A 12631-nucleotide genomic window follows, 5' to 3' on the forward strand; every position below is an offset into this window, starting at 1 on the left:
GGGAAAGAGGGAGGGAGGAGAGCACTGCAGCATCCACCTCTCCCAAGCCAGGTGCTCCTACTGACACCCCACCAGGCCCATGGGTGGGTGGCAGGGAAGGAAGCAGGACTCTGGTGTCATGGGCTGAGACTCAGCTCAACAACAGGGTGGAATGAAAAGTGCCCTGGGGTTGTGGTTGTCCCCAGGGCCTTGAGGAACCTGAGGATGGAGACTTTACCTTGCTAAGGACCTGCAGACGTTTCTTCTCCTTGTCACTGGTGGCCAACAAAGCAAACTGCTGCAGCAGCAGGGGGGTGGGAGGGGTGGTGATGTCCAAATAGTACTTAAAAGCCTGGAAGATGGTGCATGGTGGGACACGGTTCTCATCTGTCCAGTTGCTGATGACACCTGCCAGGAGGGAATTCAGCACCACCACAGGATCAGCTCAGCACAGGAGCCAAGGTGGACAAATCCTGGCTTTCATTCCCCTTATCAGCTCCAAGACAGTGAATGATGAAGAGATGGAAAGCAGAGTCACCAAGATGTCCTCATGCTACAAGTGAGATGCTGTCCAGTGAGGACAAATATGAGCCTGACACTCCACCACCTTCAGCCCTGGTCACTGGTTTCCATCTCCTGTGACACTGGGCATGGCAGAACTTAGCCCTGAAATACAGTGTTGGGATGGTCCACCAAGATCCCTTCAGTCTTCTTTCCAGTCCTAGGCATTACTTTTCCCATGAGAATATGGACACCTTTCGTTCTTCTGAAGAACAACAAGCAAACACCTCTCCAGGGCCCTGCTCACCCCTCAAACCCTTGCTCTGCACCCCAAATGCAATGGCTCTGGGCAGAGGAAGGTTGAAGGAGGTGCTCCCAGTCCAGGTGAATGCACCAGTGAGATGGGAAATAATTTCTCCTGGGGGCCACCTACCTCCCTGAGGAACTACAACAACTGCTACAAGGGATGGGTGAGGAAGAGAGAGGCCACCTCTACATAGATGTGGCCCTGGTTACCTAGAGCTGTGCTCCTCTCCTCCAGGAGCTCCACCTTCACCAGCTGGTTGGCTGGAGGGGCATCTTCAAGCCTGTCAATCAGGGCATTGACCAAGTCCTCATGGTTCCCTGGAAAAACACCCAGGTGGTCCCCAGGCAGGTACTGCAGCTCCTGGTGCCCGTTGGTGTGGAGGCGCAGGAAGATGGTCAAGCGACTGCAGGGAGAGGATAAAAAGCAGGATGTGTTTTGGGGGTGTCCTTCACGGAGCTGCTGAGCTCAGGCCTCCAGAGCTGCTGGGTGTGCTGGGCTGTGGTGGCACATCCAAGCCCTGGTGCTCTGCTGAGAACGTCACCAAAGTCACAGCAGGGACCTAGAAAGGACATTGCAGTGACCACCTCAGCTCACTGCTGGTTCACCCTCGGGGACTTTTTAAAGGGCAAAACCAGTCTGACCTCTTGCTCCAGCACTTCTTTCTTTGCATGTGTCCTCCCACCCCACAGCCACCCAGCTTCTCCTCCCTGCAGCCAGCAGGTTCATCCATGGTATAAGAAGGCAGGAAACACCTTCTGCTGGGTTAAGGCAGTGGCTTGGTGGTCATTTGCACAAGGGTGGTGGCCATGGGGCATTTGGGTGACAAGGGGCACTGGCAGCACTGTGGGCATGGGTGCACCAGCAGCACCTTCATCTCCCCCAGGTCTCAGGGCAGCCCCATGTCCTACCTGGACTTTGGGCTCTGCAGGTTCTGGCGCGTGATGAGCCGGGCAGCGTAGACACGTTTCTTGTGGATGCTGTAGAGTCCTGTGGAGGAGAGGAGCTGGTGGAGCAGCCCAGCCCTGCGTGGCCAAGGAGGGTGGCTGCTGGCCTTGGAAGGGCTGTCAGCTGCTGCTGAGGGTTCAGCACAGGACTCCACCACCCTCCTGCCTCCATCTCATAGAGTCATAGAATTCCATACTGGTTTGGGTTGTAATGGACCTTAAAGATCATCCAGTCCCAACCCCCTGCCATGGGCAGGGACACCTCCCACCAGCCCAGGCTGCTCCAAGCCCCATCCAACCTGCCCTTCAACACTGCCAGGGATGGGGCAGCCACAGCTTCCCTGGGCAACCTGGGCCAGGCTCTCACCACCCTCACAGCAAAGAATTTCCTCCTCATGTCCAACCTCAATCTCCCCTCTTCCAGTTTTAATCCATTTCCCCTTGTCCTTTCACTCCCTGCCCTTGTCCCAAGCCCCTCCCCAGCTTTCCTGGAGCCCCTTCAGGCACTGGAAGGTGCTCTAAGGTCTCCTTGGACTGTCCTGGGGGATCAGAGACCCCAGGGGGGAGCCAAACTCATGTCCCTTCTGTTGGTGACTGAACAGGACTCGGACACCACCCTCATGTGTGGTTGTGCACCTCTTGCTGCCAGAACCACCTGGTTGGGAGAGCAAAGAGCCTGAATTTGGGGAGGGCTGAGGACTGTGATGGTTTCTCAGCTGCAGGAGCCATGCTGAGGAGCCAGGTGTCCACTGGGCTGGACCTGCCTTAGCGCCGCAGCGCTCGGCTGAGCGGCTCCTGGCCAAAGAGCTTGGACAGCTCCCAGGTTTCCAGGGTTTGGCTTCAAAAACAGGGTCAGGAGGAGTGAGATCAGAACACAGCCTAACATCCTGGCCACAGATAAAGGCAGGGACCAGCCAGTGGGGCCTGGGACCTTCACAAGCTGCTCCTCCAGCACGTGATGGAGGGGAAAAGCAAGACTGAAACGCTGGGAATTTAATACAGGATGAGGAGATTTGTCCCCTTTGCCCCCCACTCGAACCCACTGTGTCTTCTCCTCCATCTGCCCCACACCTAGAGCCTTCCAGGGTGGCCCCATCTTCATACCTTGTGTGAGTTCAGGGGCTTCAGCCACGTAGGTGAGGCGGAACTTGCTCCTCTTCCAGCTCCGGTCGTTGCTGATGAGGGAGTTGTTTGCCTTCTCGATGTTGACGTCGTCCCCCACGCAGAACACGTCACACGCTGCCTGCAGCACCACCAGCCCCTCAGGCATCTCCCCCCTGCCCCTGGGCTTCCCAACCCTGCCCCATGACCCACCTTGTCCCACCCCAGCTCAGCCATCCCACGTGGCCCCGACGGGTGGTGGCCCCAATGGTGTAGGGCTATACTAGCGACCATGGGCACAGCTCATGGTGTCCTCCTCCCTCAGGGATCTGGGATAACTCAGGAATCTCACCCTCTGGCAGTCAGCACAGACCAGGGTGTCACCTCCACCAAAATATGGAGAACCTCTTTATTGTGGGCCAGGTGGATGGACGTATGTCTTGGTGTGGGGAAGGTGAGGCTGGATTTTGGTCCAGCTCTAACCGGCAGCTTTGCTCTGTCCCTGTGTCCTCCTTCCCTCTGCTCCTCCCTGGAGCACAAGGGCCTTCAGGGTTACCTTGAAGACCTTCTTGGCCCAGGTCCTGAAGGACTCCTCCTGGCCACAGAGCTCATCCCCTTCTCCCATGCGGAGGATCCTCTCTCCACCCAGCTCCTCCAGGAGGGTGTCCACCGCCCGGGCGAAGGCGCAGAAATGGGGGTAAGCACGAGATCCCAGCCCAAACACAGAGAACCTGCAGAGAGGTGGCACAGCTGTGACCACAGAGCTGGGAGGGACACCAGCATCTCCATCCTGCACCACCACCACGGCCATGAGGGAGCCTGGAAGGATCTACACGTTGCAAAACCACATCGTATGCTAGGAAAGGAAGAAGGGGTGGGAGAACAGGGCTCTGTGCAGCACCAGCTCCTGCTCTGACCCTTCTCCACAAGGCACCACTGTCTCCCCCATCCTGTCCCACTCACCTGACGTTAGCCAGAGGTCCTGTGCTCTCAAAGTTGTCCCTGGAGTCAGGGCCATCACTTGAGGACTTCCGTGCGTCCGAGTAAGAGGAGACGCTGTTGAAACGGACCTTGTAGCTCCTGGGAAGAGCAACAGCATCAAGTGTCATGACAGGGGCACGTGTGGTCCCCACCGGGCTGTGTGTCCACTGGAGGTGACCAAACCAGGATGGGGTCAAGCTCAGGGCTCAATATTTCATGAGCAGGCACTGAGAGCAGTGGGGGGAAGCCCCAGCAGCCCCCGTGTTGCAGCCCCCCCAGATGGACGTGGTCTCCTCCATGAGGTCCTTCCAGTGGGTTTGGCCACCATGTTGTCCCCCAGAGGTGCATTGCTGACATGACCTTTGGCTTTACCTGCCCTTTTTCCCTGGTGGCACACGAGGTTGGCACCCACATCGTTGGGAATGTGTCTGAAAGGATGTTCTGAAGGGTTTTTCATTCCCAGGAAGCAAAAAAAAAATACAACCAAACCACCGAAAAGGAGGGAGAGAAGAAGGGATGAGGAGGGGGGAGGGGAGAGGAGAAGAAAACCTGACAACAGCAGAAGTATTTCTGAATGGAACCATCTTCAAAAATTGCTCTACACAAGAGTTTCTAAATATACTGCAGGAGCAGTGAGGCAGTGGGGTGGGGATGAATCAGAGCAGAGCTCCTGCACATGGAATCACAGGGTGCCAGGGCTTGGGAGGGACCTCCAAAGACCATCGAGTCCAACCCTCCTGCCAGAGCAGGACCAAAACTAGGGCAGATCCCTCAGAAAGGCATCCAGACTGGTCTGGAAAGTCTCCAGAGAAGGAGACTGCACAACCTCTCTGGGCAGCCTGTCCCAGGGCTCTGCCACCCTCACAGGAAGGAAGTTCAAGGGCTCAAGGTTGGGACACCAGCAGCTCTTGCTGAAATGAGCAGGTCCTTGGGCAGGAGATCACAGAATCACAGAATTGTGGGAAAGGACCATCTGGAGTCCAGCCCCCTGCTGGAGCAGGATCCCCCAGAGCAGATCCCACAGGAACATGCCCAGATGGAATATCTCCAGGGCTGGAGATTCCACAGCCCCTCTGGGCAGCCTGTCCCAGGACTCTGTCACCCTCACAGGAAAGAAGCATTTTATATTTAGGTTAAACCTCCTGTGCTCCAGCTTGTGCCCATTGCCCCTTGTCCTGTCACTGGACACCACTGGGAAGTCTGGCTGCTGAAGGATGGGCTGCCTTTGGACAGCAAGTCCTTGGATAGGAATGGTGCCTGAATGCCTCAGGAAACCCTTGGAAAACCCTTGCTGGAGAACAGAAGGAACCAAACACACAACCACAGCAAACCCTCTGGGCTGTGGTCAGAGTGGGGTGACCACAGTGCCCTAAGAGGCTCCTCAAGACACTTAGAGAGGCCACCAACCCCCCTGCAGGGGCTCAGCCACCCTCAGCTTCCCCTGGTGGGCACTGGGAGCCCCTGGGGTGCACGGGCAGGAGCTGCTCTGCCCACCCCTTCCCTGTAGACACCAGGCTGCTCTGCTCCTCTTTCCCAGACAGACTCCTCCACGTCACATTTTCTCACTGCAAAAGTTCCTTTTCATGCTTAACATCAGCATCTCTTCCCACCAGCCAGAGCCACGACCCCTTGACCTGTCTGGGGGGGCACAGGGAGTGATTTATTCCCTCTGCCTCTGCAATCACCTCTTCCCTAGGTGAGCTCTGCTGCCTCACTGCCTTCCTGTCTCCTCTCCTCCACCTAAAAAAGCTCTAACCCTTTGGATCTGTCCTCTCAGCCCACAGTTTCCAGCACTCTGACCACTTCTCCTGGGAGGTAACTCAACCACAGCCTGTCCTGGCTCTTCCAAACTCCTGCCAGTCCCTTAGATCACACTGAGAGGTGACTGGGTCAGGCAGCACCCAGCTCAGGTGCTTTTGTCCTCCTTGCCACAGGCTGCACCTCCACACCTGACCCAGTGTTGCACCAACCCAGCCCCCAGAAGTCAAGCTCCTCGGGGTGAGAACCACCCTCAAAATGCCCCATCTCCATCCAGCCACGTCCCATGGTGTCAGTTGCCCAGAGAGGTGGTGGATTCTCCTTCTCTGGAGACTTTTCAGACTCGTCTGGACACGTTCCTGTCTGATCTTCCCTAGGTGTTCCTGCAGCAGGGAGGTTGGACTTGATGATCCTCAGAGGTCCCTTCCTACCCCTCTGATTCTATGATTAAGGCACGAGGACCATTAAGAACCTCATGGGTTTGGGGCTGATGAAACCCGCAGGGATCCAGCAGATGACTTGTCTGCACAGCAAGGAGACCACTTTGGAGAGGTACAGCTGGGTCCTTGCCCTGCCTGGGGGTGTTCATCACGTCTCTACAGAAAATCTAGGTGGTCCAATCCCCCTCTGCCTCCAAGCAGTGCTAATTCTGCCTTAATTAACGAGGAGGCTCCAGCCAGTGACGAGCGTCGCGGGGTTGACTCCAGAGAGACCCCAGAGCAGTGTCCCAGTTCTGCAAAATGTTCTGAAGAGCTGAAAGAAGAGGAGCCCCATAATAATGAACACTTTGCTGCCTGCTCTCAACTCCCACCCACGGGAGATGGGGGGTTTCCAACACCCCAGCCCCTGTCTCCACGACAGCAGTCCCAGCCCGAACGTCACCAATGTCACAGCCAGGATTTGGAACACTTCTTATTTTCCCTCCCACCCGAGGCAAGAGGTTGAATTGGGTTCTCAAGGCCTCCCCCACCCACACCCACGTAGCTGGGAACTCCCTTCTACCTCCAAGCCTTTCTATTTTGGTGCTCCCTGGAGAGCCCCAGCTCTCAGATTTGGTGACTGGGGGGGGGGAATTCCTGCTCTATTTGGGTTTTCTTCACAGATTCCTGCCACATGGAGCTGAAAGGAGAAGCTTTCAAATGCCAGCTGGAGTCCACAGGCATGACTGACTCAGAGCTTTTGTCCTCCCTGGGACCTCCACCTGCTCCATCCCCTGGTTCTCCAGGCAGATCCCATCCCTTGGAGCTCTGCAGACTTGAAACCTGCATGAGGATTCCACACTCTCGAGAGGAGGGGAGTGGAGAAGCAGGTTTCCTTGCTGGGGTTGTGAGTGGGAAGGGGTTGGGGGTGCTCTTACTTCCTCTCCTCCAGGTTGGAGTTGGGATTCTTCATCTCCATCAACGCGCAGCCAAATTTCTGCAGAACAGAGGTTTCAAAGAGGTTGATCAGACTCTGCAGGAAGGCAACCATGAGCAAAGCCTGGGCTGCAGCTCTGCCCTCTGCTTGCACGGGGCTGGAGGAGGTGGTAGCTCCTCAGCCAAGGCTGGCACCTCTGGTGTGACCCTGACATCAGCTCCACAGGATGAAGGGCACCCCCATTCTAGAGGGCTGGAGGTATCACCTGGTATCACACACGACCTGGACCCTTTTGGGGCTATTCCAGCTCAGGCTGAGCAAGCAGATGATGTTCTTCCCCTGTTCCCCACCACCTTTCTCCTGCCCATGTCCCTGCCACAGCCATCCCTGGGCACTGTCCTACCTCTCCATTCTCAGGGGGGTCTCCATTGCCAAAGGTGCTTGTGACCACCAGGACCATGGTTTCATGCTCGAGGTGCACGATGTCATACTCATCCATGGACATCACCTGGGAGGGACAGGGATCTTAGCAAGAGGCCCTTGGTGGGAACCTCTACCACCAGCCCTGGGATGGAGCCCAGATGGGAGCAGCATCTCCTTGCTGACTCCAAGCCCTGGCAGAGATCTCCACATAGGAAGGGTGAGAACAAAAGTGTCAAGGGACATGGCCAAACTATGGGGCCACCACTTGAGAGGCAGAAGACAGATGTGTCCCACAAGGAAGGTCAGGAACATTAGCTGGAAATGCTGTTGGTGTGCAGGCTTCGACCCAGACCCACAGGGCCACGTCTGTGGAGCTTCTAACCACCCTTGGCAGCTGGGAAGCTGCCCATGCATTGAGCCATGGCTTCTCCAGTGGCCATGGAGTGCTTGGGCCACCCAGATGCAGACAAAACCATGCAGGGGCTGGGAGCTGGGGCAGTACCTTGGCATCAAAAGCATGTTTGAAGATCTCACACAGGGTTTTTGCATAGACCTGCGACTTCCCGGTCTCGGTGGCATAGAGGATGGTTGCTTTGACCCTCTTGGCCATGGCCTGTCCCATCAGCTTGGCTGAGAACTTCACAGCTCTGGGAAGCAAGAATCAAACCCGTTGAGTGAGTCTGGTTCCTTGTCAGAGCCTCTAGCCCTGTCTGTTCACACTGTTTTATTCATCCTTAGGTGCAGAACCTGCCTGAAAAGCTGCAGCATCACTTTTTGGTTGTTACAGGGCAGAGGTGGAAGCTATGGAAGAGGATGTTCATCTTGACTTGTCAAAGAGGAAGACTGGAATACCTGAGGGGGTATGAGGAAAATGCTAAACCAGGTCTAGAGCTGGTCTTTCTGCAGGGACAGAGAAGCAGAAGAACCAGGGACAGCACTTGCTGAAGGCAGGGACCAGATGACCTCAAAGGAAAAGCTGGAGCCCAACCAGACTCCAAGCTATGAGAGGAGCAGTGGCTTCTCCATCTCTTCAGGTCTTTAAATCCCACCTGGCTGCCTTTCTGCAGGAGGTGTCCTAGGTGAGCAGCAGTGTCCAGCTCCTCCCATCCCACACCAGGCCCTGAGGCACCAGCCCAGGCTGGCTCTGGCCCCTCTGCTGTGCACTCCAGCATCACTACAACCTTGTCTCAGAGGAACATCCCTCCTGAGGCTGGAAGGCATGTTCATGGGTGCCTTTGCAGGGCTGTGTCTACCTGGGTGTCTCCTGTGGTTCCAAGTGTGACTGGATGCATTTGATCCAGTTTTCCCCACTGGCTCAGCTCTGCCAGCAGGGCAGAGGGGCCCAGAGAGGTCACCACCTTCTCTAATCCTGGCCAAGGGGGTGCAGAACTAGAAATTATCAGATGACCTGAGGGCTGGAGCAGCTCTGCTCTGGAGACAGGCTGGGAGAGTTGGGGTGTTCAGCCTGGAGAAGAGAAGGCTCCAGGGAGACCTTAGAGCAGCTTCCAGGGCCTGAAGGGGCTCCAGGAAAGCTGGGGAGGGACTTGGGACAAGGGCAGGGAGGGAGAGGACAAGGGGGAATGGATTAAAACTGGAAGAGGGGAGATTGAGGTTGGACATGAGGAAGAAATTCTGTGCTGTGAGGGTGGAGAGACCCTGGCCCAGGTTGCCCAGGGAAGCTGTGGCTGCCCCATCCCTGACGTGTTGAAGGGCAGGTTGGATGGGGCTTGGAGCAACCTGGGCTGGTGATTCTATGAAATACCAGCTCCTTATCTCCCCTAATGCTGCTGGATGGGTTGGCATCAGGGGGAGCACAGTGATGGGGGACAAGAGAGGCTGTCATCAGAGAGCTTTGGGTGGCACAGTGGGGAACACAGCCCAGTGCAACAGGTTTATTATTTTAGGGCTGTTCTTAGTCACAGAATTTAGACATCAACATCATTCCTCCCAAATGCAGAACTGTAGAAGGGTTTGGGTTGGAAAAAACCTTAAAAATCATCCAGTTCCAACCCCCCTGCATGGGCAGAGACACCTCCCACCAGCCCAGGATCTTCAACCTTTTCTAAATGAACCATCAAACCTTTAAATGAGGCCACCAGAAGGGCAGGTCTGGCTGGTGTCCTGCAACAGGCAGGGGTGGGTTTGGTGGGGCTGAGAGAGCACAAAGCATCTCTGAGACCTTTGCAAGTGTAAGGGCTGCTGGAACAGCTTTGATGGGGTGATCAGCCCCTGCCCTGGGTGGATCAAGGTCAGGAGGACTCCTGCATCCCCTTCAGATGAGCTCTGGGGGATGGAGGTGGCAGCTGGACTGGTTATACTGGCAGGAGAAGAGAGGCCTGGCTTCCCCCTGCCCTTCCTGCCAAAGAGGGAAGAAATGCTCTGGGTTTGGAAAATCACTTGGGGATAAAAAAAATGGGGAGGAAAGAAGAGGCAGAAGCCCCCACCAGGAATGTCCTGCCTCCTCTGGGCCCCTCCTCAGGATTTTTGCTGTCCCTTTGCCTTCCCATGAGGGTGGTGTCCCCTGGCTCATGGGGTCCCCAGGGGAGGGAAGGGGCAGGATGGGCAGGGTTTGGGTGCTCTGCTCTGGGCAGAACCAGCTCAGCCTGGCTGAGCAGGCAGGGACCTGGTGCTCCCAGCAGTGCCAAGTGCCACACTCAGGGCTGCTGGGCTGGACCTGCCCCTGGTTCAGCTGCTGAGCCCAGATCCAGGCAGAATTACTGGTGAATTACAAAACTCATTCTCCCCACCCCCCACACACCCCAACAATGGAGATTCTTTGGTTTGTTTTTAATGACCTGCCGTGCTTAGATGTTTATAAAACCATTTCTCAATCACACACACAAATCAAAGCATTGTTTCTCCTAACTCAATGGCTCCATTAATCTTCCTGTGGCCTCCAGCAGCCTTGGAGCTGCAGCTCAGGGCCCAGCACCACTGCCAGCCTGAGGAGCATGTTCCTCAGCTGTTGATCATATCTATGGATGCACCATGGAAAACAGCACCCACAAGGTGACAATGAAGAGTGGGAATAACTGAGAGTTGGGACTTGGGGAGCCTGAAGCGTGGAGAGATGCTGTGAACAGCATGAGGCCACCTGGCCATGGACACCTGGGAAGCCCCAGCCTCCCCTGGTCTTGCTCCAGGGCTCTGCTGCACTGGACCCAGCAGCTCCTACAAAAACCTCTCTGTCAGTGGCCCATGGGAGAGACATTCAAGCCAGGATCAGCTAAAAGGCCCAAATTAGTCTTCATTCCTACACCCCTGCTGACCAGGAGCTTTGGCAGGGGAGAGGAACCCCGTGGCCCATTACTAGGGGTCAACTGGGATGAGGTGTGAACCCCAGCTCAGCCCTGATCCATCTGCTGCCTCTAGGGAGATTCCTCATTCCTGTCTCTAAGTGGGTGGTTGAAGCTTTAGACACACCCTGGAGACAAGTGCTCCTCAAGTAGCTAAGAAGTCAGTGAGAGAAAGAGAAATATGTGCACCAGTTCCATCTGGCTGGTGCCAGCACAGCCCTGGGCAGTGATGGGTGATTTTCCTGCCCCAGGAGGCTCCAAATGTCCCTCTTGGCACCTAAAGCCTGAGCTCCAGGCTCACAACCCATCAGTTTGCAGACACCTATAGGGCTGCTCCATCAAACCTCACAGCAGAGGTGCCCCAAAGCAGGACCAGCCCCTCAGAGCCCCTTGGTACTTACTTTGCTAACTTCTTAAAGCCAATGGCCCTCTTCTTGGTGGGGGTCCCATTGACTCCTTTCCAGACGTGGGTGTTCCAGGGGTCAGGCTAGAAGAGAGAAGAGCAGCAGTGGCTGGTGGGGAGTGCTCAGAGCTTCAAGAAGTTCTGCATCCCCAGCACTGAGCATGGAGCTCCTCTGGCCGTGATGGGGAGAACTTGCTGACCTCTCTTATCTCCTGGCCAGCTCCCTTGGAGCCCTGTGGTTTTCTTGGGGCAGTTGGCCAATGAAATATGGCCAGAGAAATTGCAATATAATCCAACCTGGCTGCCTTGGAGCAGCATCTGGCCAGATGGTTTCTCACCACTGAGATGGGCACTAATAACTCAGGAGCAAACAGGAGGCAAGGAACACCAGAAGGTGATGGGAACCTTCCCCAACCCACAGGTTGGTTCTTTCCCTCAAGAGGCCCTTGGGGAAGGAGAAGCAGCTGAAGCAAGGACCAAGCACACAGAAGCTAATTCAGTGCCCTGGCAGGCAGCTGCCTGTAATCAGGGCCAGGAACCATCGGGGTTCCCAGTGGATCCGTTCTGGAAATGAACAGACTGCTCCTGGTTTGTGATTGTTCCTCAAGGGCTCTTGACTAAAGGTCACATTGTGTGAAAACCACAGGAGCAGGGCTGGTTGGTAAATGAGGGTGTGTTTGCTTCAAGCCCTTTTGCTTGAAGTGTTAAATATTCCAGCACCAACGTTCCAACCTGCTGGGCAGGAGACCACCCATCAAACTGCAGGAGCCAGCCACTCAAATCTGCAGGCTGGAGGGATGTGGTGACCACCAGGTCATTCCTCAACCCACCCAGCAAAGTGCAAAATCAGGCACTTCCAAAGGGAAAAGCTCCTTGGAGCCTCAGCATGACCAGAGAAGAGCAAAAAGCCATTTCCCTCGGGACACCACACTAGGAGGAACCATGAGTGATGCTTCTTCAAGGACTTCACCACCTCAAGGAAGGGGTTAGAGGGGTTAGATGGGGTCTCTCTCCTTCCTGCATCACCTGAACTCCAGCTGCCAGCCCTGCTCTTGGGGGTGTGGAAGTTGGGCTGCAGAACCTACCTGGTACTCGAAGGAGGGCGTGAGCCGGTAGTTGAGCATCTCCTGGTGGAAAACTGGGGTGATGCTTCCAGACATTGGTGGGACAATCCAGACCCAGTCAGCAGGACAGCCCCCACGGCACCGGTACTCGTTCTCCATGTGCTTGATGAAGGACTCAGTGGCTGAGTGGTGGTCAACAATGGTCACCTTGTCGCTCTGTTGGAGGGAGAAGGGAGCAGAGCCAACAGTGACTAAATGGGTCAACACTTCCCAGAAGGTGAAAGCCAAAATTGTTACACTTGGAGGTTTTTTTTGACTCAAATGTGCCTCACTCCTCTGATCTTACAGGGCTGTACCCTTGGAGGTGACACTGGGTGGCTGCTGACCCTGGTCTTCCCAAGGAGCACAGTCACTCAGCAATGCCATTTTCCAGGGATGAGGACCTTCCCTTGCCCTTCCCAAATGGATGGCTGTTCCTCCTGCTCTTGGTCATAGGCCAAGCAAAGACTAAGATGACA

The 12631-nt window shown here is 55.7% G+C and overlaps 1 protein-coding gene across 1 annotated transcript in view; it reads right to left on the minus strand.

Moving 5' to 3' along the window:
• The window catches only part of NOS1 (nitric oxide synthase 1 (neuronal)), a 40647-nt gene that overhangs the window by 4068 nt on the left and 23948 nt on the right, over nt 1-12631 (minus strand). The window contains 11 exon segments of the mRNA XM_009995676.1: nt 218-387; nt 997-1190; nt 1696-1774; nt 2836-2974; nt 3389-3563; nt 3796-3912; nt 6929-6987; nt 7331-7435; nt 7853-7997; nt 11048-11133; nt 12135-12329. Coding sequence (XP_009993978.1) covers nt 218-387; nt 997-1190; nt 1696-1774; nt 2836-2974; nt 3389-3563; nt 3796-3912; nt 6929-6987; nt 7331-7435; nt 7853-7997; nt 11048-11133; nt 12135-12329 — 1464 coding nt within the window.

Source organism: Chaetura pelagica, unplaced genomic scaffold (genome assembly GCF_000747805.2).
Source record: "Chaetura pelagica isolate M959 unplaced genomic scaffold, ChaPel_1.0 scaffold254, whole genome shotgun sequence".
NCBI classification, from domain to species: domain Eukaryota; kingdom Metazoa; phylum Chordata; class Aves; order Apodiformes; family Apodidae; genus Chaetura; species Chaetura pelagica.